The 25215-nt window shown below is 39.8% G+C and overlaps 1 protein-coding gene across 1 annotated transcript in view; it reads left to right on the top strand.

The window, feature by feature from the left end:
* Positions 1-405: 405 nt before the first annotated feature.
* The window catches only part of CHST9 (carbohydrate sulfotransferase 9), a 184330-nt gene continuing 159520 nt past the window's right edge, over positions 406-25215 (top strand). The window contains exon 1 of the mRNA XM_029921951.1: positions 406-612. Within this exon, the coding sequence (XP_029777811.1) occupies positions 492-612 (121 nt within the window). The 5' untranslated portion in view covers positions 406-491. The remainder of the gene's footprint in view (positions 613-25215) is intronic.

Raw genomic sequence — 25215 nt, forward strand, 5'->3', positions numbered from 1 at the left:
AAGTGATTTTCCCCCCTTTATTCTACAAACATGTTTTTTCAAAATTCCTTCAACAATCTATCCTGATAGTCTTGTTTCCCCTCACGGTCATCTTAAGGTTACCTGAACCTGCTTTACTCTCTACAATATAGGTTGGCTTAAGCCAGTCTGTAGTGCACCTGATTAAATGTGAAAGCATTACTTATTAACTGTAGGATACAGTGAATTCCTTAGATTCAGATACAATAAAGCTTTATAATAGAAAATTGCCATTTTTAGGGACAACCTCCTACTGTCTCTTCTGTCTTCTGACTGCTACAGTTCACACGGGTCCTCACTGTCATTGACACGCTGCATATTTATGCTGTGTTTGGAAAGACATGTCATCAGTAAGGTACAATGTGGATTTTTAATAATTCCAGGTTACTTCATGGAATGACCACCTACTAGAACAAGAAAGGATCAAAGCTCTATCAAAAAACAAATCATGTGGTCTTCAGAAATGAGGAGAGATGCAGCCATCTGAAATGGTCATGAACCCCAAACAAGTCTTCCTCTCGGTGCTGATATTTGGAGTAGCAGGGCTTCTCCTGTTCATGTATTTGCAAGTCTGGATTGAAGAGCAGCATACAGGTAACACATCCACCCTTTTCCCTTCTTTTAATTATAATGGTCATTTTCAATGAAATAAGCTGTGATGTCTACAGAACTATATAGAAGATCACATTCTTTCCAACAACAACAAAAATTAGACACAAAATAAAATCCCCATGTCCTAAAAGAAAGGATGATTATGCAATTCTGGTGGGCATTTGCTCCAGGGCTTAGGATAACACTTGGAATTTTTATTACATCAGTGGGGAGCAGCATGGCCCTTTAGCCCAGTAAGGACTGCTTGCAGAGAATTTGTCTACTTAAATGTGTAGGGGCACCTGGGTTGCTCAGTCGGTTAAGCCTCTGACTCTTGGTTTCCCCTTAGGTCATGATCTCACTGTGTCGTGAGTTCAAGCCCTACATGAGGCTCTGCACTGACAGTATGGAGCCTGCTTGGGATTCTCTTTCTTCCTCTCTTTCTGCCCCTCCCCTGGTCACTCTCTCTGTCTCTCTTTCAAAATAAATAAACTTAAAAGAAATTTTTAAGTGCATAGCATGGGCCCTACCTCTGGTGTGTCCCCTAAGCATTGGGCATAGTCAAATGAGACAGCTAAATAACTCCTTTAATGTCTTCTTATTTTTTGTGTCAGTACTCAAAATCAGCACATAAATTCTTCAACATCTTTACTATAAAGCAGGAGTTCACAAACCTTCTCTGTAAAAGATTGCATAGAAAATATTTTAGGCTCTGTAGGCCCTGACATTTCTATCAAAACTACTCAACCTTGCCAGTGTATCACATGAGCAGCCATATGTTATATGTAAACAAATGGACCAGGCTGTGTTCCAATAAAACTTTATTCACAAGAACAGGTATCGGCTGGATTTGGTCCACAAGCAGTAGTTTGCCAATCCCTGTTAATCTGGTACCTTCCTCCTTCCAGTTTTCCATTGCCGCACATTGGGAACACCCAATCACTGATGAAATGGATTATGTTTGTGATGACTGACTTAGAACATTACAGAAATATATACATATGTAGCTTGTGAAATTCAGTTGTTTTCCGTGAGTAGAAATAGGTTATGGCTTATGATTGTTAAGGAAAATAAAGTAAAAGCAGAGCAATTTCTTAATTGTTTCCAATTGTGGCCTACTTTTAAATCATTCTAGATATAAAGCCCTTAAGAATGTACTCTGAAATAGAATTCAGAACTGAGTCACAAACATGATACTTTTTAAAGTTGTTTCCATCTCTAAATCCCCTTCCTTGGATTATTGTCTTATACATTTTGGATTTATTTGATTTATATAGTAACTCTTGTGAAAGAATTTGCATACAGTTGTTTTCTAGAAAATATGTAACATTGTCAAAACGAATTCTTTTTTCTAATGTTTTATTTATTTTTGAGTGAGAGATAGAACATGAGCAGGGGAGGGGCAGAGAGAGAGGGAGACACAGAATCCAAAGCAGGCTCCAGGCTCTGAGCTGTCAGCATAGAGCCCAATGAGGAACTCGAAACCACGAACCAGGAGATCATAATCTGAGCCGAAGCTGGATGTTTAACCAACTAAGCCATCCAGGTGCCCCTGTCAAAACTTATTCTTAATTCCCATTATAAGTTATACAAACTGTAATATTTTATAAGTTTTCATTAATACCAAAATAATTTATCATAACTTACAATATTTCATGAAATAATATTGATAAAATATAGAGGCTAATTTCTCCTGCAGTATAGATTTTCTAAGCCCTCGGTAGGTGTTTATTGAATGAGTGATAAAAAGATGAATAAATAGACTGAAAATTTATTGCCGACCACAAACTGGAACACAGCAATGAAGTATGAATCAGAGATCTTATTTTTGGGAGACTTGCTAATTTCGTAAACTCATAACAAATTTCACAAGGCAAGTATTGCAACAAGGCTCCAATCCATATAAGAAAATATATTCATATATATAGACCATAAGAGAAATGTTATAGTTAATGTGTCAGGTAAGAAACTACATGATTTCTGAAGAAACAAGTCATATAATAATAACTTACAGATATACTGAAGTGTACAAAATGGGCCATAAGCATCAATAGCGACCATTTATTGAAAGCTTACTAAGTGCCAGCTATTTACATGTATCTTCTCTAATCCTAATGGAATCTTCCTAGGTAGGATATTGTAAGTTTATTGGGTAGATAAGGAACTTCTCCCAGACCTCACAGGTGCAGATCCAGGCATAGAGGCATTTGTTCCTCTCCAAAGGTCATCCCCTTCCCCAACACACTGAGTCTGTGTGGGGGGTGGAAAGGTGAGTATTATTACCCCCTAGTGTGTAGAGGGGTAACTGCGACCCAGAAACTAAGTGACTTGCCCAAAGGTGCAAAAGCGAAGAGTTTCCAAAGTAAGACCCTGCTTCTTATGTTTCCTAAAAGAACCTCCTAACCAAAAAGGTGGATAAGATAAACATGTAATAAATGCTATAGTATCAGTACAGATGTTTTTAAATCCCTGACTTGTAAACCTAAGCTATTCACGAGTTGGATTCTTAGTTAAATTCATAATTTCTCCAAGTTGGGAAATTATTTTGCCCAGTTAAGATGGGCTTATACCATAATAAGTAATAATAAACAATATTTATTCCTTAAACATTATTTATAATTTGCTAGGACTTTCTCTGATTCTATATATGTCTAAAATGCATTGTGTAATATTTCACAATCTACTCATGACAGTGATGAACGTTAGAACCAGAATTCCTTTAGGTAACTATCTTACTGAAGAAAAGTTGTCTTTTTTTCAATAAGACTTCTATCTGGAGTTTTGCCTTTAACCAGGCTAGTGCCCTGGGTTGTAATTCTGTAGTTTTCCAGGTAGACTGGTTCATGTGTATTTTATATGTGTATTAAATAACGTCAAGAGCATCAGGCATTTTTAGAAGCAGTTTCTTTTTAAAGCAGAAAATATCTGAATGTGTGCTTTGATGTTAAGTTAAAAACTGAGAATTTTGTCTTTTGGACATTTTAGGACTGTCACTCAAAGAACTGTGGAAGATGAGTTTATTTTGGTTCCTGAGACCTTCTATAAGTAGAGCGGATTTTAAAACTCTGAACGGTTTTGATCTTGTATCCATTTCAGTTGTGTATGACAACTCTTAGGTTCTTTTCATACCCCTTATTGGAGTCCTTTAAAATATAATAAGATATGGAATATTTCTAAGCTTTCTAGATCTCCTGGGTTCTTCTGTTAAAATAAAATGCTTTGCGGGGGCACCTGAGTGGCTCTGTCAGTTGGGCATCTGACTTCGGCCCAGGTCATGATCTCACAGTTCATGGCTTCGAGCCCCACGTCGGGCTCTGTGCTGACAGCTAGCTCAGAGCCTGGAGCCTGTCTTTGGATTCTGTGTCTCCCTCTCTCTCCGACACTCCCCTGCTCACTCTCTCTCTCTCTCTCTCTCTCTCTCTCTCTCTCTCAAAAATAAATAAAACATTTTAAAAAATTAAAAAAAAAGAAAATCTTAAATATGCTCTGATATGCTAGTAAAGATTATGAATAGACAAAATTTTTTTGGAAGTGAAGAGGAAAATGTGTGACAAAGAAAGTAAATCTATCCAATTATACAACAGAGAGTTCCATAATAACACCCATTCTTCAATAACACACCAATTCAATTACACATGTCTTTATGCTAAAGTGGATGTACTATTATGAATTTTATTTTATAAATTTTTTCCCTTGTTGTTAAAAGTCCAAGTTTCATATTTAGAAGAGTCTTGAAAATCTCAGATCTACTTGGTCGCTGTGTGACCGTGGGCAAATCACTTAGCCTGTCTACAACACAATTGCCTCATCTGTGAAATGAAGATAATGATGTTTTCCATGTAGGGTGGCAGGGAGGATTATAGGAGACTTAGTGTGGTGCCTGGCAAGTAGGAGTGAACAATAAAGGTGAACTGTTATTATTATTCTGGAAATGATACAGAGCATCTACAGACTAGCTTTTTCTGAGTTATCACAATTAAGACTCAGGAACACAATCTTAAGCTTGTGCCTTGTCTGATTAAGGGAAAGAAAAAAAGAAAGCTCAATTCCAGCTCCAGTTAAAATAGTTCAGAGAGTCTAGCAGGCACAAAGCCAGCATGTTTCACAGTAGAGGAATTTGAAAGATGATCAGGTTGAGCCCAGAGAGGAGAGTTGGTGTCCTGGAGGATCGCTGGTCTATGCAGGGTGCCTCCAAGGTCAGGGTATCCATTCATTCAATAGTGGGTTTTTTTCTTAAGATTTAACAATTGACTGTGCCAAACTGGTGAATACCGAGATGTAATAGGGAACTAGCTGTAATCCCCGTTCTCAAGGAGGCTATAGTCTCATGGACTGTAAGGGAGAAAATGGTCTTGAGTTCAGGCCAAGGTGCTGTACAAAAGGACAGTCCATTGTGACAGAAGAGAGATGGGCCCTCTATTATAAGGCACAATAATGAGTTGGGGCCAGGAGAAAGAGCCCAATCAATCGTCAGTGATAGAATTGCTGACCTGATAGAAGCAGTAGGGGTGGTGAAGGCGTGGGGGCAGAGTTAGCAGGCGTAGAGCACCCGAACAGAGCAGAACACGGAACGGACATAGCTGTGGGGCAGATGCGGTAATGATGAAGGCCAGCTAAGGATAAATCACAAGAATGGGTCGTTTTTTCCCCAGCTGCTGTTGAAATTTATAATTTGATGACCTCTTCCTCTAGATAGAATGTTAGTGCTAAATAGAACAATGACCAAAATACATAATTGTTTTATATGTATGTGCAATAAGACATGGTTAGGGCCCCGTCACATCAGAGCAGAATCTCAGCTTTAGAGAAGAAGTTATAGACCATCTTGCACACCATCTATTTTTTAAAAACTGTAAGTTGATTACATCACTCTCCTCTTTAAAATGTTTCCGTTATATATCATTCTTTCCCACAAAGACTTCTGTGTGGAGTGTAACCACGGCCTGCCTCCACTGGCTCACCTCCTTCCCTCAAGGTACTTCCTGGCTTCACCAGGAAGTCATCTTCCAGCAAACCAAGCACTTTGCTGACTCAGCGGTCTGACCGTGAAAGAAGCCGGGACGCCCTTCTCGCAGCTCTCACCTGTCCTGGCTGAGCTCACGTGTCACCTGCTGGATTGAAGCAGCCAATCAGCCAAACAGCCCCAGCGCCAGTCAGACCCCGTCTTATTCATTCCCACCATAGAAATGCTCATAATCAGCAAATGCCTCATTTTATTATTTGTTCACTTATACATTTTACAAGCTCAATGAAACCAGAGACCCTGCCTGTCTCACTCCCCTCGGTGTCCCCATTCCACGGGTTGGAACTTGTGTGGTAGGCGTTCAATAGTAGTGTCCAATGGGTGGATACATAATGCTACTTTTGGTTTTTCAACATCCTGCCAAATGACTACATAGACTGTGTTTGAATACTTTTGGGGATAAAGAATCCACTACTCCTCAAGGCATCCACTTAAGTATAGCCACCTCCTTAGAAAGTTCCAGATGTTAAGCCAGAACTTGCATCCTTAACTTACGCTTATTCAGCTCAGCTGTATGGCTGGCACTGAATGAGGCTCACCCTTCTTCCATCACATGGCCAGATCATTTTCACAGCAAAGGAAACCCCAGTTTTTTTTTAACCGTTTCATGAGAAGATGATCCAGGTTCCTCTCCTCTGAATCATTAACACTTTCTTTTTATCCCTTTTAAAATATGATGTTGTATACTTGCATGAAACCTGTGTTAGAAATATACACCTCTAATAAAATTCTCTGTCAAGTGAAGTGGTACACACATATTTTCAATATGAAAAGTAGTGAAAATGAAACAGATCCCCCCAAATAGCTTATGTTATTTCGTTTCTTGGGATTTTCCAGAGTCAAACTTAGTCTCATCTCTTCCAGACTAAAAATGTTCCCTGGATTTATTGGACACTGTAAAAATCTACCTAAAATAACTTCTGAGATATTTTATTCAGGACCATCATTGTTTTTAATAAATCAATTTATTTAAACTAAAAAGAAAACAAAAAACAAAGACAGTTCACTCTTTTCTCCCCCACTCTCTGCCCCACCTGTGGCAACTACCAATCTATTCTCTGGCTCGTGAGCTTCAGGTTTTGTTTTGTTTTGTTTTGTTTTGTTTTGTTTTGTTTTGTTAGATTCCACATGTAAGAGAGACCATGCAGTATTAACCTGTCTCTGTCTTACTTATTTCACTTGCTGAATGTCTTCAAAATCAATCCATATTGCAAATGGCAAGACTTTGTTCTTTTTTATCACTTAGGTAATACTGTTTACTCATTCGGCAGTGCTACGGTGCACATGGGGGTACATGCATCTTTCTGAACCAGTGTTTTCTTTTTCTTTGGGTAAATACTCAGAAGGAGAATTGCTGGATCATATGGTAGTTCTATTTTTAATTTTTTGAGGAACCTCAATAACTGTTTTCTATAGTGGCTGCGCCAATTTACATTCCCTTTCCTCCCCATCCTTGCCAACTCTTGTCATTTCTAGATTTTTCGATAAATAGCCATTCCAACAATTATGAGATAACATCACACTGTGGTTTTGACTTGCATTTCCCTGATGACGAATGATGGTGAGCACCTTTTCATGGGTCCGCAAACCACCTTTATGTATTCTCTGGGGAAATGTCTATTCAGGTCTTCCCATTTTTTTAATTGGATTGTTTGCTTTTTGTTACTGAGTTGTTGGGTTCTTTCTTTATTTTGGATATTAGCCTCTTATCAGATATATGATTTGAAAAGATTCTCTCCTATTCAGTAGGTTGCCTTTTCATTTGGTTGATGGTTTCCTTCACGCACAGAACTTTTAAGTTTGTGTCCCACTTCTTTACTTCCTTTTGTTGCTTTTGCTTTTGGTGTCAGATTTAAAAAATCATCCAAGATGAGCATCCAGGGAGCTCACCACCCTATGTTTCCTTCTAGTTTTGTGGTCTCAGGTCTTAGGTCTTTAATCCATTTTGACTTGATCTTTGTGTTTGGTGTAAGGTAGTGATCCAGTTTCATTCTTTTGCAAATAGCTGTCCAGTTTTCCCAACACTATTTGTTGAAGAGACTATCTTTTTCTTATTGTACATTCTTGCCTGCTTTGTTGTAAATTAATTGATCGTATAAGTGTGGGTTTATTTCTGGACTCTCTATTCTGTTAGATTGACCTATGTGTCTGTCTGTTTTTATGTCAGACACATATGTCTGTTTTTTAAAATTACTTTAGCTTTGTAATATAGTTTGAGATCAGGAAGCATGATGCCTTCAGCTTTTCTTTTTTTTTTATTTTCAAAAGTTTATTTATTTATTTTGAGAGAAACAGAGACAGTGCAAGTGGGGGCGGGGCAGAGAGAGAGGGAGAAAGGGAGAGAGAGAGAGAATCCCAAGTGGGCTTTGCACTATCAATGCAGAGCCCAACATGAGGTTAGAACCCAGGAACAGTGAGACCATGACCTGAGCCAAAACCAAGAGTCCAATGCTTCACCGACGGAGCCACCCAGGCATCCTTGTTTTTCTTTTGTAAGATGACTTTGGCAAGACCAGTAACTTGTTGGCTATTTACTGGTAGTATTTTTACATGTTTACCTTAAACAGAAACTTCTTTGACTTTTCTTTCATACTTTTAAGTAGACATTTTTCCTGATTCCTACTAGTTTCTTTCTGATTTTCACAAAGTAGTGATATCTGAACTTAGTTTAGGGTTCAACATTAGCATCTAAGCTAAGAATTCCCACAGCTAGCATACGCATTACCATGGCTGGGATAGAAAAGAAAGAATCATATAGCCACAATCCCACCTTCCCAAAACCCACTCTCACCAACCCAGCACTGGAGGACTGATACACAACATACTCGGCCTGAAATGTGTGTTCCTTTTGGTCAGTGGCATGAACTTCCTAAGGTCAGGATTCTGTTCAAGTCCTGCGTGCTATTACCAAAGGCAGCATAGCCAAAGCAAAGATTTACTTTTAATATTTTCTTCTGTCAATTCACAGTAAACATCATTAGACCCAGGGTATAGTTTCACCCTCATACGTCTCTATGCAAGTGAAACACAGATGCTGTCAGCTCCCGATTTCAGGCAAAGTAAAGCCACCTTACTGCTTTTTCTCAGACAATTGCTTCAGGACCGCCTAAGCAAACCTGCCTTATGCTTTGGTATTTCCAAGGAGATTTCATCTTGCTTTTCTTTTTTCAAAGTATATTTTGTGGCATATAAAGTTTTGCAACTAGACTGGATTGACATAATTCTTTTCTCTTGAGCCTTTCTGATGAGAAAGTATATTCTTTCCCTCCAGAATCAAGCTGTTCATCCTGATTGTGATGTTGCTATATTGAAATTCTGTTTTCTCCCAGGGGATCTTTGTATACCGGAACTGGAGCAAAGCCACTTATAACATGGAAGGACTTTATGCTGACAATCGATCTCATACTCAGGAAAATAAAAATTGCTTTTCTTTATAAAAAAATCACTCATTTGTGTAACTTCCTCCAAGTTTGATGAGCAGGGCAACCATTTTTTTAAATCACATGAGCACAGGCTCTCTCTGCTCACCTCTGATGCCAGTGTATCCTGTCTTTTATGTGATTTTTGCCCATCTCAGGACCTTTGAGTTAGCTATTCTCTCTTCCTTAAATGTGTTTTCCTTGGTTGTTTCCATTGTTGGCTTTCCATGTCATTCAGGGTGCAGTTTAAATACCACCCTCCCTCAACATCCTGTGTAAAATACGTATTCTCTGATCGTTTCTCTCCCCGCACCTGTTTTATTATTTTCTAATTTTACTTCATGGCACTTGTTACCATCTGTAATCATTCTTATGTTTATTTTCATAGAGTCTACCACTCTTGATAAAATATAAGTCTCCCAAGGGCAGGACCGGTATACGTTGGTCACCAGTGTATCTCCACCCCATCCTCTCCACCCATATCCCCAGCTTCCAGGTCCTGACTGCAGTCCTCACTTCACTATGTACCCCCGGTGCCCTCCAAATTCAGTGCTTATTCTTATTCACCCAGCCACCTGTAACTTGCTTCTCCCAGTGGACTTTCCCTGGCTGTTCGTCCCCAGCCATCTGAGTCTTCTGTGTTCCTCGGAGTTGTCCCCTGCTTTTGCCCCATGCCCCAGAAGCCATACTACTGGAAATGAAGGAGAAATAGATATCAAAGTTGTTTAAAATGTTCAGAAATTGATGAACATTCAGTGGCCAAGCTTTGCTACAGCATCAATCCACTCAACGTAGATCTTTAAAACTCTAATAATTCGTTGAATACATTTGTTTCCAAATATGTTTTCAGTTCCCATAAACAATAATGCTACTGCTTTAGCTCTTGCTTTAGCTCAACGCTCACCCTTCTTCAGGGGGCTGGCCCCTGCCTCTATTTCTTTTGGGTGCCCCTTTCCTCTCCTACACTCTCTAGATTGCAGCAGAAACTAGAATTGGAGCAGAAACCACCATATTACAATGGAAGGCTTCATTTGGTCTGTTGGCAGGCACCTGGCCAACACGCGGCCTGTCTTTTACGCCACGCACTGTGCTAACAGTGAATCACTAGTTCAGGAAATGGGCGGCCAGTGCAAGCTTGGCCAGTGATTCCCTTTCTTGGGATTTTGGTTTTCAATACCAGGAAAATGGGCTCAAGTGCCTAACTGTATGGTACAGCATTCAGAAGCATATGTGAGTGTTTCCTACCACAGGACCCAAAGGAGCTAAAGATCCCAGACTGGAAAGCTGTTACTTTTTTTTTTTTTTTTTAAAGCAAATCCACTGAATCAGAGAACTGGGCTCTGCTCACAGCCTCCACACCACACCCAATCCATCGGTCCCCTCTCTGAGCCTGTGGCCAGGTCCCAACCCCAGCTCAGGTGCCCCTACTGCTGAAAACTAGTCTCTCCCTGCAGCCTCTGGGGGCCCAGAGAAGGAAGAAAGGGCCACCGTGGAAGCCAATTATGTCTTGACTTCGTCACTTTCTTCCCAGCCCCTCCTCCAAGTTCTGCTAAAGGTGAGGAGGTGAGGATGTGTCTGCCCATAATAAGGAACAAATTACATGACAGCTTAAATCCTGTAATGGGTCAGGCAGGTGGTGACATGAGTGATGCCTCGTCAAGAAGGTGATCCATCTTCTCTGTCTCTGGGGAGGCAGGTAGATCTGCAGAGAGAGAGAGGAGAGTGGTGAAAGAGCGATCAGGGAGGGCTTACCCAGCGAGTGGGCATCACTCAGCTGCCCCTGCAGCTGGAAGGCTCCGTGAAGGTACTTTAAGCTCAGGAGAAGAGCAGAGTTGGGGCCAGAGCTTTAGCAAGTATTTGGGATCCTGGACCTTCTTCTCTCAAGATTCAACATTGCTGCTTCCTGGTCTATTTCCGGGGGCCTGTAGAGGCAGAAAACGTTTCCCCACTTCCCTTCTTGGTTCTTTGGTTGGCCTAATAATTACACTGACACAAGATTAACAGGAGAAAAAACATGAAATTCGTATGTATTTGGAGTCCCATAAAAATAGGAGACTCAAAGAAATGACCAAAGAAGGCAACTTTTGTAACTTTTAGACAAACAATAAATTTGTGAAGAATGGACAAGACACAGAGGTAGGAAATTGGTAAAGTCATAACAAGGTTTGTTTGTATGGTCTTCTCAGCATGAAATTCTCTGTTTCTGTGATAAGGATGCCTTCTACCCTTTTGGTATAGGAAGGGGACCTTTCACTTGGGAGATTTATTTCCTGCTTTCGAGGAAACAAAGGAGGGTCCTTCTCAAACTAGCTGTGGCTTTTTTTTAATTATTATTATTGAAGTATCACTGACATACAATGTTGTATTTGCCCCAAATCTACAACATAGTGATTCGACAATTCTGTAGCACCCACTATATTTTAAGCAAGTTTAATTCAAAATAATATACCCAAGTGGCATACATTGGGGTGACATCCTCTGAACCCCTAGAGGTTCCAGTTGGGTTTCTGTCACCTGTAGCTCAAACAGTCCTAACAAACACGGTCTGGCTCTCATATCTTCATCTTCTTTCCCGCCCTAAGTCTAGCCATCTTTCTCAGAGCAGGATTTCTGGAGCTTCAAGGAAGCTCGTGAAAGACGCCATTAGTTTTATTCATCTCTCAGGGAAGGGCAAAGGGGTGGACGTCTCCTTTACTCTTCTTGATTCATTTATACCATGGACCACAAGATGCTGCCTTGTTCACTCCAAGCCCTGGCATCCAGCATGGTGCCTGGCCCATAGTTCATGTCCGGGATGCCAGCAAGTGTCGGCCGAATGAGTCAACACACACTGAAGGTACGCTCTTGTCTTTTAGGTTTAGTTGAGGCTGGACTTAACTCTGGACTTCTTCAGAAGTTACAGTGTTTTGCTTAGTGGGGGTTTTCTGCAGTGATATCCTGTAATGCCTTCCTTGAGCTTAGGAAGGTGTTAGTTGGAGAGACTTATTTTTCCTTTCGCTGTTGTTTGTTTTTAACAAAAGCAGGATCATCATTTAGCAGACATGTTGTTAAGAAGAGTCAAAAACTCAGTGAGGAATTGCAGAAGATGAGACCTTTTAAGGTCCCTTATAATGTTAAGTTCCCTGGGGCTATCATGTTGTGCCTGAAGAAGAGACTAACAAATAAACAAAGCCTGTCTCAGGAGCTGTCCGTTTTGGGGGTATTATGTTGTAGTGGAAAGTACTGATCTCTCACTACTCACTTCCAGCCTGTCTTGTGTTTTTTGAACAAGTTGGTTAATCTCTCCAGATTCTGGTTTCATTTCTTCTCTGATTTCCACACCTTGTTCCTTGCTCTCTTTGGTTAACTTCCATCCTAAAGTTGATGTTTATCCTGGCGTTCCTGTACATGTCGATAATTTTAACACATGTGTGTTCCCTTTTCATATGTTTAGCCATTTAGAAAAGGTGTCTACCTGTATATACTCTTGCGCAACTTGCTTCTTTATTCAACATTAGGGGTTTTTTTTATTTTTTAATGTTTTTTATTTATCTTTGAGAGACAGAGAGGACAGTGTGAGCAGGGGAGGGTCAGAGAGAGAAGGAGACACAGAATCTGAAGCAGGCTGCAGGCTCTGAGCTAGCTGTCAGCACAGAGCTTGACGTGGGGCTCAAACCCACGAAACGTGAGATCATTACCTGAGCTGAAGCCGGATGCTTAACCGACTGAGCCACCCAGGTGCCCCAACATTAGGTTTTTGAGATGTATTTATATTGATATAATACAAATGTAATTCAGGAACCCAACTCCTATATAATATTTCATCATGTGAAAATGTTGCAGTTGATTTGTCCATTCCCCAGTTGGTGTGTATAAAATCTGTTTCTAATTTTATGATGTCACACAAGTTCGTACTAAGAGCATTCTTATATAATATCTTTGTTCACATGTTTGAGAGTTTTCTATAAGGGCTTAAATTGCATGTTCTCCAAAATAATATCAGCTTTGAGATTCTATGATTCCATGTTGTATCTTCTCTTCTGCTCACACAAATCAAAATTAGGACTTCTTAGAATACCACAAATGTTAAATGATAAATCTTAATAAAAAATGGATACAGAAATATTTATTTGGATACCCAGATTTCCATTCAGAATTGTGGGTGGAAAGATGCTCTTACAATGCTTCTTGCTTATTGGTATGCCAACAGGATAGTTAACAGTTCATTGAGAATCGATTAAAATAATTACTAGGTCATTAGTGTGGACTTTGTGAGTGTAAAGACCTCACTCACTAAATAATTCATGACGCTAGACAAGTTAACTCCTGTTAGTATTGATTTGGAATATAATACCACCGAGTCCAAAATTTCTAATTTTCCTAATAAAAACAAACTCTTTAGCCTGTCAGACCATCACCCAATCCCAGCCTCCTCCTTTTATAAAGAAGCAACTAAAAGGCTTAAATTTGCATAGCCAGTAATAACAACACTGGCACTAAAACATGATTCCTGATAACTGCATATTTTCCACATAATACTCTTCCCCTTTCCTTTCCCTTCTAGTTTTTTCCTCTTGTGTTTCCCTTGAGATCCAAGGGGCCTAGGGATGCTTTTGAATCACTGATTTGTTTCCTGAAGTGTCTTGAACATAGCCATTCCAAAACCCAGCTGAGAAGTCTAGCAACCAGATGCATCACTGGGAGCAAGGATATAGTTTCTGTTTTCCAAATGAAAAATCTGCCTGCACAGAGAAGACCTTCAGAAGAAAGTTCACCAGTGTAGAACCAATGTCTTTGGAAACAATGTATTCTACATTTCTTTTCAAACTTAGCTTTCAGGAGCAAATCAATCAATCAAGAGGTTTGGTGGAAAACTGGTACCCAGTTCATCACAGGTTAAAAGAGGTATAAAATTTAAAAAGAAAACATGGATCATTTCTAAATAAAATAATCTTAGGGGTACCTAGTTGGTTAAGCATCCAATTCTTGATTTTGGCTCAGGTCATGATGTCACAGTTTATGTGTTCAAGACTTACATTGGGATCCACACTGACAGCATGGAGCCTGCTTGGGATTCTCTCTCTTCCTCTCTTTCCACCCCCCAACCCCTGCTCATACACATGCACCCTCTCTCTCTCTCTCTCAAAATGAATAAACTTTAAAAAAAATTTAGTTTTCATTAAGTGTTCTTTCTTGTTTCCCTGAATCACAGACTACCGGAAGTTATATTGAATTTTATATAAGAGATTGAAAGTATGTTTGTGCTCCTCAAATAATATTAATCCCTTGTCTCCCATTTACTATTCCCTAGCTTTAAGCTCCAGCTCTTGCAAAGTGAGTCAGCTTAGGTTGTAAAAATTTGCTTTCATTTACTCAACTGGAAGTCCATTGAGGGTGAGGACCACAGTACCTGGAACATAAGAGGTCCTAATTATGACTCAGTGGAAAGAATTGGGAGAGAGATTCCAGAGACAGAGAGCAGCTGATGGATTATGCAGACTCCCAAGGTATCGGTCTTTGGTATCATCATAACCTTCTAGGTCTGTTTGTGAACTTCACACATCTAGATATTTCATTTTACCTCTTCTGAAGAATTAAACTTTTGAGTGACTATTCAAATGAAAGAGCCACATAGTAATATATGTATAACCCCCAAATCATTTAATTAATGATTATCATATTAATGGAGCTATATCTTCCCAATAGAATAGCTGTATTCACTAACCTCCCTTCACTTACTGCAGTCTGCCCCCATCAACCACTGGTCTTCATAATCTGCCTGCCGTAACATCCACTGAGTCCTTCCCCATCTTCTGCTTGGCTCTTGGCAGCATTAGATACCAGTGACATTCAAATGTCACCTTTCCTTGATACCCATGAACAGACTCTTCTAGTTTTCCTGCTCTTCTCTGTCTGCATTCTCTGCTCCCTCCTCAGACTACTTTGTTTTCTCTTGCCATCCCTTAGATGTTGATGTTCTCTCCCCTTGGCCCCTTTCCTCCTCCCTGTACATGCTTTTCGGGTATAATTCCATCTGTAATTGGAGTTCTCACAGTTCCCATAGTGCCATCTGCTTCCTGGGCACCTGCTTTCTGTACCTGAATGCCCTCAGATCCCTTAAATTACATAAGCACAAAGCTGAAGTCACCATTTTTCTCCAGTGTGTGTCCCATTTGAGGTAGTTGCCCCATCTAAAGACTCTGTTGCCATTGATGATGCCTCCATGCCCCTTGTTCCCTCTCTTGGGTGAAAGTTCTTCTTGGTCCCAGAATGGCTCTTGGGACAAACCTAAACTTCATCATTTGGCAATCAGGGATCTTTATGGTATGGCCTCTGTTTAACTCTCTAGGCTCATTGCTGCACATGTTGCACTTATTCTCCAGACATATTAAATTTCTCCCGGTTCCCTGAAGTAGCCATCAAGTCTGTTAAACCTAGGCCTCTACAGGTACCTCTAGAAGCATTTCCCATGTCTTAGATGTTTATGTTGTGCCTCCCATGTGCACCCTGTACTTTCCCAGAAACCACTCATGATGGTGAACTTGGAGTATTAGTATCAAGCTCACCACTTCAAATTGTTAGGCCATGAGATCTGTGAGGTTGACAGTAGCAGTCCATTTCACTGTCACATCCCCTGTGCCTGGCATGTGTTTCCTCCAGCTATGGTAGGTAGGATTTCACTAACTGAATGTGAAAATATTGAGTTAGGGATTTTGGAAAAGAAATAACAGTATATATACAGATATAGGTACATATATGTCTGTGTCTCATTGCCTAAGCATGAAAATGATGTTTTCTGTCAGTGTCCACGAGTACCCACCATATGATGTCACGGAAGCAAAAACACATGCTTGTACTCTATCATGGTGACCTGCTTCTGCAAAGCCTTATCATGCATTATTTTAGTGGTAAGGTAGTTAAATTTTAGCTTAAAATATATATAGTTTGATATAGTTTTATGGCTTTTATAATAAAAAATTTAATTTCTAGGTTAGTTATTAAATGTCTGTTCTTTTACTCTGTGCCCTCACTTCTCTTTGTTTTCTTAATTTTACCCTTCTGTAATTTCTTTGTTTTCCAAAACACTCACTTGGGTCGCCCGTGTGTGTGACGCACAAAACAAAATTATTAGCTCCAGTGTTAGTGATTTTTAAAAGCCGATAAAGAAGAATGTGGGAGCAGAGTTGACATCAGGGACATTGAGAGCTCTCACATCCAGAAGCTTCCCATTTGTTTGGACCCCATCGCAGACAAAGCACAAAATGTATCCTGCGCAGATGCCGTTTTCTTCACTGCACATGACATTTCCCTGTTAGGTGGGTGGCTGGTGGCTACACAGTTAGTTAAGAATCTTGATGGAGAGAGAATTTTCCTCATTAATTTGTCAAAAATTGAGAAGGCCAGAAATCAACATCTAAAATGGCTCAGATGTATTGAGAGAAAAAGCAGTGCAGAGGCAAAATGTCCAGCTTTCCGTGCTGTGGCCATGCCCTGTGCACCGAGCTGGTGGAAATGCCTATGTGTACTCTTAATAAAAACATCACAGTGATAAATGTAGGATTCCAGAATGCTTATCATATACCATGTGGGTAAATCACTTGTGGAAGAACGACAATAGACATAAATATTTATGTATTGCATGGTCCTAGAAACAGCTTCCAAATTATTTTAATAACCAATTGATCATGAATTATTAGTTCATATGCATTAGGTTTACACAATGTAGCTTTTCTTATACTATGAAATATACTAAAAAATACGAATGATTTTTAACAAGGGATATTCTACATGACCCGTCACATAATAATTAGCTAAGAAGGATGTATTTAGTAACACTAAGAAAAATCCTGAGTTTTAAAAATCTTGAGATACACAAAGATGAAGAATATCTAATAGTAGGAGAAAAGAATAGCAGCCAGCTTTCACACACTCAATAAACCAATGTAGGTTTTACTAAGCCTTCTTTTAAGTTTGCCCAGGAGAGAGACAAATCCATAAAGCAGTCAGCCTGCTTGTGATCACACTGCCAGAAATACACTGTAAACAATGAAATTGCCTCTGAATTTTGGACTCTGAATTTTATGATTGACATTAAGGGTCAGTGCCTGCATTTTAGATCGATCCCCAGAAGCAACTCAATAATCAGCAGAAATCAGAAGTCCATTCACTGATCCACTGGCAGAAAATTAGGTAGAGACTCCCAGTTTGCTTTGGATCAAAGGTATGTCCGATAACCTACAGCTAAAGCAAAAGACATCACTGCAACCCGAAGTTCCATATTCAAAAAGTGAGATGCTGTGTTTTTGGAAGAATTATAAAGAGTTAGGAGCAACCTAGAATGGATGAGGAAATGGGTAGGTAATTAAATAGAAAACTAGTAGTAATGGAAAATCCTAATAGGTTTTAATTCTATTTCTCCTCCTTCTGAAATGTTTTACATCAACTTGATTGAGCTTGTAATAGCAGGTGTGCACTTGAAAAAATCTGAACAAGTTCAAATTAGACTGTGGCAATACCCATTGAAATTTAAATAGCAGAAGTCTTCACAGCAACAGGTAGGCAGCCTTTCTCCTCTGTATCACTTGCATTTAAATATCAAGCTCTCTGCTTACAATTGGAGAGAGTCAGGTTATCCTTGATTTCTGCCAAGATGCCAAGTTAACTTGGCTGATGTTGGATTCCAGAAGGCAAAGAGCCTTCTTCCCTGAAGCAATTTCTGATTAAGGAGAAAATGAGATCTCAGGTGTATTTTTAGCATCTGGAATTCTTAAATATTCATTTATTCAGTTCTGACTTTGGGGACCCTTTGGGTTGTTATATTTTTTGTGTGTTCAGTGAATAGCACTACTACATGAATCATTATATTGACTTCAAACAATTGTGTTGCCATTCCTTCCAGAAAGCTCCCTTGTAAGACTCATATAACTTCATAAAGGCATACATCTCTCCACATTTGTATTCTCTGAATAGTCCTGTGAGTCATTGCTGGCCAAGGGCTGCAGAGAGAAGAGAGGATTTTGAGAGCAGGGCTTGTGATGAGGCGACATGATCTTTCACCTGCCTGGCCCCGTATGAAACTCACAGACCCTAGGTTGGTGGGGGTTTGCAAAGAGTAGCCTTGTTGCCTGACTCTGGCTATTTTGTCAGAAACTAACAGACCGCATTCTTGGTGTCCATGCATAAAAATGGCGTCTTGTATTGCCATGATATTTATGTCTGCCTTGGAGCAAGCTGCTTACCAGCAATTCTGAGACCTAATAGGGTATCCTGGGGAAATGAGTAATCTTCCCTCATTTTTGACATTTCTCCCCATTACTTCTTAGCCCTCCCCAGACGTCTCCCTTCTTTTTGCTGTGTTTCTGTCAGAATTTAACTAAACCTGGGACATGATATTCTGTCTTTGTGGTATCGTGGACTATGTTTTTCTACAAAGACAATTTCTATTTTAAAAACCCCACATAATTCCAAGAGTCTCTAAGGTACTACTGAAGACTGCAGACTTTTGCCAGATGACTGGGCCTTGAGGAAAAGGAAATAATCAGACTTTGGGGGGATTATTGGACTCTGGCCCAGAATTAACACTAATTTCAGGAGACTTAAAACGTCATTGTCAGAGTAGGGGGTTAGGTGATGAATGACGTTTTTAACTCAGGTTCCTGTCACAGCGAGTGGATCATTCTGAGCCCATCCTGTGGTTATTTTCTTGATTCCAGGATGTGTAATTGGAATAGACATACCCAACACATGGCAGAATTTTCACCTTGGGGACTATGAGAAATAGGTCTCGGGTAAGAACTTTACCCAAAATTGTGTGTTATTTCTTAAAAGATACATATCTTAGAGAGGAAAATAGCTACTGATGACTGTCAAGGGAACTCACATTGAGTAGCTGTGTGGGAGGCCTGAGGCCCACCTTGCTGTGCCTCCTGCCCTCAAACATAAGAAGTTACTCAGTTGTTCAAGTTGCCTTTCAGCTCTAAAAACGCAGATATTTTGATTCACTTACAATTCATTTCTTTCAGCACTTGTTTCCTTGAGTAGTCAAACTGGAGATATATTGGGTTCATATCTATTTCCAAATAACCAAAGAAAGCTATTCTGTAACCAAATAAAGATGACCTTGGCGCACCTGCACATTCTCAGTGATCGATTGTGCAATAAACGCTGATGCTTTCCTACACTCTTGTTTCCACGTGCATCAAATTTGCCATTTCCCCTTCTTTTTGAAGCCTCCCTTCTTCACAGTGGAGTTCTTGCTGGCTTGACATGAAAAATGTGCATTAGTAAGTCTAGTGGATAATTACATCAAGGAGGGAGGGAAATGATCTAAATTTCAAATTCAGAATAATTACCTAAGTCTTAACTGTAACTGGCCATAACATAATTACTTTTTCTCTTCAACTATGTTTTTTTATAGTTCTGCATATACCAGACTGATTTTTCATTAACTTTTAATGTTGTTTGTAACTGTATTCCAGTTTCCCCTCAGTGTTGCTTTGAATAGGGTTCCACTCACAATAGAACACAATATTGTACAGCTTTAATATAAGACAAAGGCTCTTACTGAAATTGTAGGAATAGCATTTTTATTAAGATGGTTTCAGTTAATGAAATGGATAGGCCCACTCCCATCTAGGATCATACCTCGATAGTAGCAAAATTTCTGAGTTTTTTGATGGTAAATCAATTTTTAAACATTTGGCAGTAAATTTATCTGGTTCATTCACTGAAACATTTGCTCTTCAGTAATACATGGAGAGCCAAAGCAGTGACAATCCTGCCTCTGACTCTACTGCTCTTACTTCTCTGGACTGTTCGACAGCAATAATCTTAGGCTCTCTTCTTCAAATGCAACTTTACAGCACCTTGAAATAAGCCATATTGACCACAAACATGTCAGAAAAACACTCAAAGGCTTTATGTAGAACTGTGCACTTTAAGTGACAGAAATCCGTCTCCATGGAAGTTAAACCAATATATAAATAGATAGATGCTTTCAACAAGAGATCTTAGCATAGCCCAGCCCCTAGGAAATCCCCAAGGGTTTCAGAAATAGCTAGATGCAGATTTCCAACTCATCAGGACTCTCTCAATTGTCTTCCTCACTTGGCTGTGTTTTGTTCTACACAGTATCATTGTCAGCAGGCCCCTGCATCTGACAACAAAGATACCCAGGGAAATTTCCAGGCTTTTACCATCCCCACTGATTCTCGGGAGTACTTTGTTGTCCTTGATTTTTTCACAAAATGTTAAAACAGAAAAATACATAGTTAGTAGTCCTGAAACTGAGGCCCCAATATCCCACATGCCCAGAATCCTAGGAGCTTGTAAACTATGTTCAAAATTCCTGAAAGACCAGTGAATGTTCTCTATCTGTATTATGTGGCTGACTGACTTAACAGAAAAAGAAGTCTTTGCATTTGTTTACAGTCAGATCAGCTTCGTGAGGTTATGAGTGCGCGTTATTGATTAAAATGAAGAAGTGAATGTAGTTGGTTTAGTGGTTCAATCAATGAGAAATACTGAGTCCAAGAGGAGATAAAATGGGATCTGGTGAATTTTTTTCCTGAGGCAGCTCTCATCAGCCCTATACCCAGAGTTAGTTTTTTTTTTTCAAGAACTCATGAACATGTTTAAGTGCTGAAAGATACAGTTTTGGATATATATGTATATGTATTTATAAATGGAAACAGCGAAATCAGAATTTATGCATAATCAACATAAATCACATAAATATAAATCATAACTCTTAATCAACTTCATTGATTACTGAACAGAAATTATTAACATTTTCATTATACCTGAAAACCAAATAATGATTTTGGTGTGGGTAGGGAAGGGATGGAAGGTCAAAAGGAATATTGGCCATTCTGAGGAATAGTGGACAAGGTGGTAGGAATCCTCTGGAGGAACCAAAGGCCTCTTCATTGGCTTTATGAAGGAAGCCAGCAGAGTGGTCCCATTGCAGAGATGGCATTCCAAGCCAGCCGCAGCTGGGAACTGGTGTACACACTGTGTGTGGCCTCAGAGCCCTTAGTGGCACCATAGGTGTGATCCCCAGAGCCAGCAGCCGATCTATAGGTTGTTGGTATTATTTTGCTCTCTGTTGATCAAATCTCTTTCTAAAGTATTTTGGTGAGTACTCTTACCTGGAAAGAGGTTTTGGTTGTTTTCTGGTTTTGTTTTGTTTTGTTTTGTTTTGTTTTCTTGTGCATGAGAGAGAGAACACAAGCAGGGGAGATAGGCAGAAGCAGAAAGAGACAGAGATGGAGAAAATCCTTAGCACAGAGGATAACCCAGCACAGAGCCTAACATGGGGCCTGATCCCATGTCCCTGAGATCACGACCTGAGCTGAAATCCAGAGTCAGATTCTCAATGGACTGAGCCACCCATGTGCCCCCCTGAAAAGAGCTTTCAAGTCTGGCTTTGATGTATGACAGCCCGGGTTCAGATCCCCCTCCGTCTGCAGATTTCAAACTCCCTGATGTTGAGCTCTCTGAGCCCCTGTTTCCTCATCCATAAAATGGACTATTCATACTTTTTTCCAAGACTGTCATAAACATATTAAATAATGTCAGAATCACTTAGCACAAGGTCTGATGTAGAGCAGATAATATTCTTCCTGTCCTAAATATCCAAGTGATATAAAAATAGCATACATTTTTTTCATACATCATTTGGGTATGTACCTCATCCTTTGGTCATGAAATGTTTGGTGAAATGTGAAGTCTGATATCTGGGATAGAAAAGAAGAAGGGCATCTTTATTTATAGACAGCATGATCTTCAGTATTGGAAATCCACAAAAAACCTAGGAGAATTAACAAGTGAGTGAGGCAAGTTTGTAAGATACAATCAATATACAAAAATAATTTGCATTCCTGTACATGCAGTGAGCAGCCTGAAATGCAATTAGGAATCCCATTTATAGTAACATTAAAAAGAATAAGACATATAATTGGGGCTATATTTAATAAAAGAAATGTAAAACTTATATTCTGGCTCCAAACCATTATATAAAGAGTGATTTCAGCAACTTACCTGTCCTTCAAGAGATGTGGGAGAGGTCATATTAGTTGACCCCTAAATCTGTTCTACCCCAGATGATTCCTGGAAATCAAACTTGAACTTGAAACAGAATAGCTGAAGAGCTTGTAAAAGCACAGGCTGGAGTCCTAACACCAGAGTTTCAGAGGTCACCAGTCTTGGGTGGGGCCTGAGAATTGGCATTTCTAACAAATCGCCAGGTGATGCTGATGCCGCTGGCCCGTAACTGCACTGTGAGAACCCCTGGTCCAAGGTAACCCTTGTCCTAATTGTTCATGGGTGACAACGGGCACTTGATTTATATTTAGCCCCCACAACATGAAGTGGTATTTGCTGGAAGACAAGACATGCATAATTTGGGAATGAACAATGCACCACTCCCCCATTCCCCATCTTTTTCCTCTGGGACATTCCATTTCTGGATGTGCAGCTGAGAAACAGCAGGGGCCATATTGTGACCATCTGTGACCATGAAGGAACATACCTCATCATGACTTTAAGGCTGACCAGAGCAGGGAACTGGAAGAAGCGTGGGTTCCTGATGACAAGTGGCCCCAATGGCCTGGTTCTCAGGCCTGAGTTTCTAATTATGTGAGAAAACTAAATATCTTTATTGTTTTGGCCAGTTTGAGTTGGCAATTAATGTTTTCTATAGCCCAAAGCATCTTAATTAATACAGAAATGGCAGAGAACCTGAAACCTAAAAGGGAACAGAAAGATTTTAGGTAGAAAAACAAACCCATCACATAAAAAAGGAAGAAATATTAGACATACATGTCAAACGACAGAAAATGGTAGAACCCTACTAACTAAGTGAGAGAAAGCAATGAGGTGAAGGCCAGTAGCAAATCACCAAAGCAAAACTGTTTTTAGGTGGCAGAAATGAAACAACCCAAACCTAAAACTCAGCTATAAAACTGTAGTGAGGAGCTCTACATTGAACATTTACACTTTTGCAGTAGGATTTATTTTAATATGTTCACACCCTGAGGCAAAAGCTCTGTCTTCCTCCATCTGCCTTCCCAGACCAACCTGGTAATAAATTACTCAACTCTGCTTCTACCTAAATAAAGAAAATTAGACTTCCCCATTTCTCTGTTCGGCCGGGAGCTTCCCCTCCCGCTAATGGATAAGACATGGAGGCCTAACTTCTCTCAAAGGTGCCAACGGCACAGAGGCCGACAGTCCTGAACCATCCCAGATTATGAAGAGAAACATCAAATTGTCAAACTCACCTAGGTAACCAGGGCACAGCCTTGAGGTTAAAAACAAAAGTTGTCAGAATCAATTTCGAAATTCACTAGGAGCTGCTGTCAGACAAATGAAGTGGCAATGATGAACTGATTCAGATAGAAAGTGATGGAAGTCAAGCAGCTGGCATCAGCACCAATTAGAGTGTGGCACTGGAGGAGCCAGAGAGCACAGACGACCATGTGCTCCCTTGGAATAAGCAGGCTGCCACAGCTACATTGGAGCTGAACAATTAGACATGATACAGATCTCAGCTGGATTCGTCAGACGGTGTGTGCCCTCTTCAACCGTGGCCGCATGCCCATTTCTATCTAGGTTCAAGACAGCAGATATATCACTCAGTGTTTTGCTCCCTAATCCCAAGGCAAAAAATGAGCAACTTCCCAACACGATTTAAAATAACCCAGCTCCTTCAGACTATGAATAAATGCCACTTTCTAAGGTAAAATGGGGACACCAAATCCCAGGAACCATAGGCTTGTCCCATGGGTTTGTAAGAGGGAAAAAAAAAAAAGGTAGTGGTGCCTTGATGAAGGACTTATTTAATGAGATCCAGCTCCCAGGTGGCTGGAGGCCATCCCAGTGTGGGCACAGAGTCTTGATATTGCCGTGTTATCTGCTTTCCCATGCTCTGTTTACTTGCTACATAAATCTTGCTGTGTCGTGGGATTTGCAAGAAACACTATTGGCATCCAATTTTGAATACAGCTCAAGACTTCTGACCTCCTTGTCCTACAATTATCCCTTACTACCTTGAAAATCATCATATTTTCGTGTGACTATGAATACACGACACCATTGTCCTATGTAGGGAGGACTACAGATAGAAAAGGAGGGTGGTCATAATATAAAAGCAACAAAGAAGAATTTTAAAGATATTTTAGTTTACAAATTTCTGGGAAAAATAAAAGTCTCTGCCCCCTTGATTCTAATAAAGACCAGAATAGAAAACCAGAAAAAAAGATGTATATACCCCAATATAAAGTGCATTAACTTTAATATCTTTGTGCTGCCTTATATTTATAATTGACAGTGATCTTTCTGTTTGGTGGGACAAGACGTAATAATAGGACATCATTTTTTCAATACCTCCCATGCCTCCTTGCTCTCCCTTCAACTTTTCCAGATTACTTTGCTATTTCTTGGTAAGAAGTGAAATAACATTATCTTGAAAAAGAAAAGTATTCCTTGGAACAGAAAAATGCTTAGTGCAATTTAGAGGCATTTTTTCCTTTTCATTTTTCCTCTCCCTCATCTGTCTTCCAATATCTGTAAATATGTAAATGTGCAATCCAAACCCTCCACCTCTTAGAAGGACTGTCTGTATTTATCATATAAAACCCTCTGTCAAAATGAAACCTCATTTAATGTTATTCACATGTAATTTAAATACCCACACTAGGAAAAGCTCATTTGCTGATTTTATAATATATCTGCTTGCATCATTTTATATTCAAAATTCATAAAGAACTATGACTTAGCTGATGATAAAAAAAAAAAAACCCTGAAACAAGGGAATTCTGAGTCTTAGCACTCAAACAACATCTGAGTAGAGACATGTAGTTGGAAGTAGCGCCAACCACAGCTGTGAGGGGAAATCTAAACAGCCAGGTGAACTATGATTATAAGAGAATCATACAGGTCTCATAAGGAATAATTGGTGGATTTGTCAGAAAACAAATAAAGTGGTTAATAGGCAACTTTCGGAACAGGGAATAGGTATATGTCTAGGTATGGGTAGATGGTTGACATCAGGAAATTTCAGAGAGAACCGCTCAGAGTAACGGAAGGCTTTGATCTCTGAGAACCTGGAGAAATAGTCAGGGGACCAAAAGGTAAATGAGCCCTGAGTCAGAATATGGACATGAAGTTTGAGCTTACTGCAAC

This window comes from Suricata suricatta, chromosome 14 (genome assembly GCF_006229205.1).
Source record: "Suricata suricatta isolate VVHF042 chromosome 14, meerkat_22Aug2017_6uvM2_HiC, whole genome shotgun sequence".
Taxonomy (NCBI): domain Eukaryota; kingdom Metazoa; phylum Chordata; class Mammalia; order Carnivora; family Herpestidae; genus Suricata; species Suricata suricatta.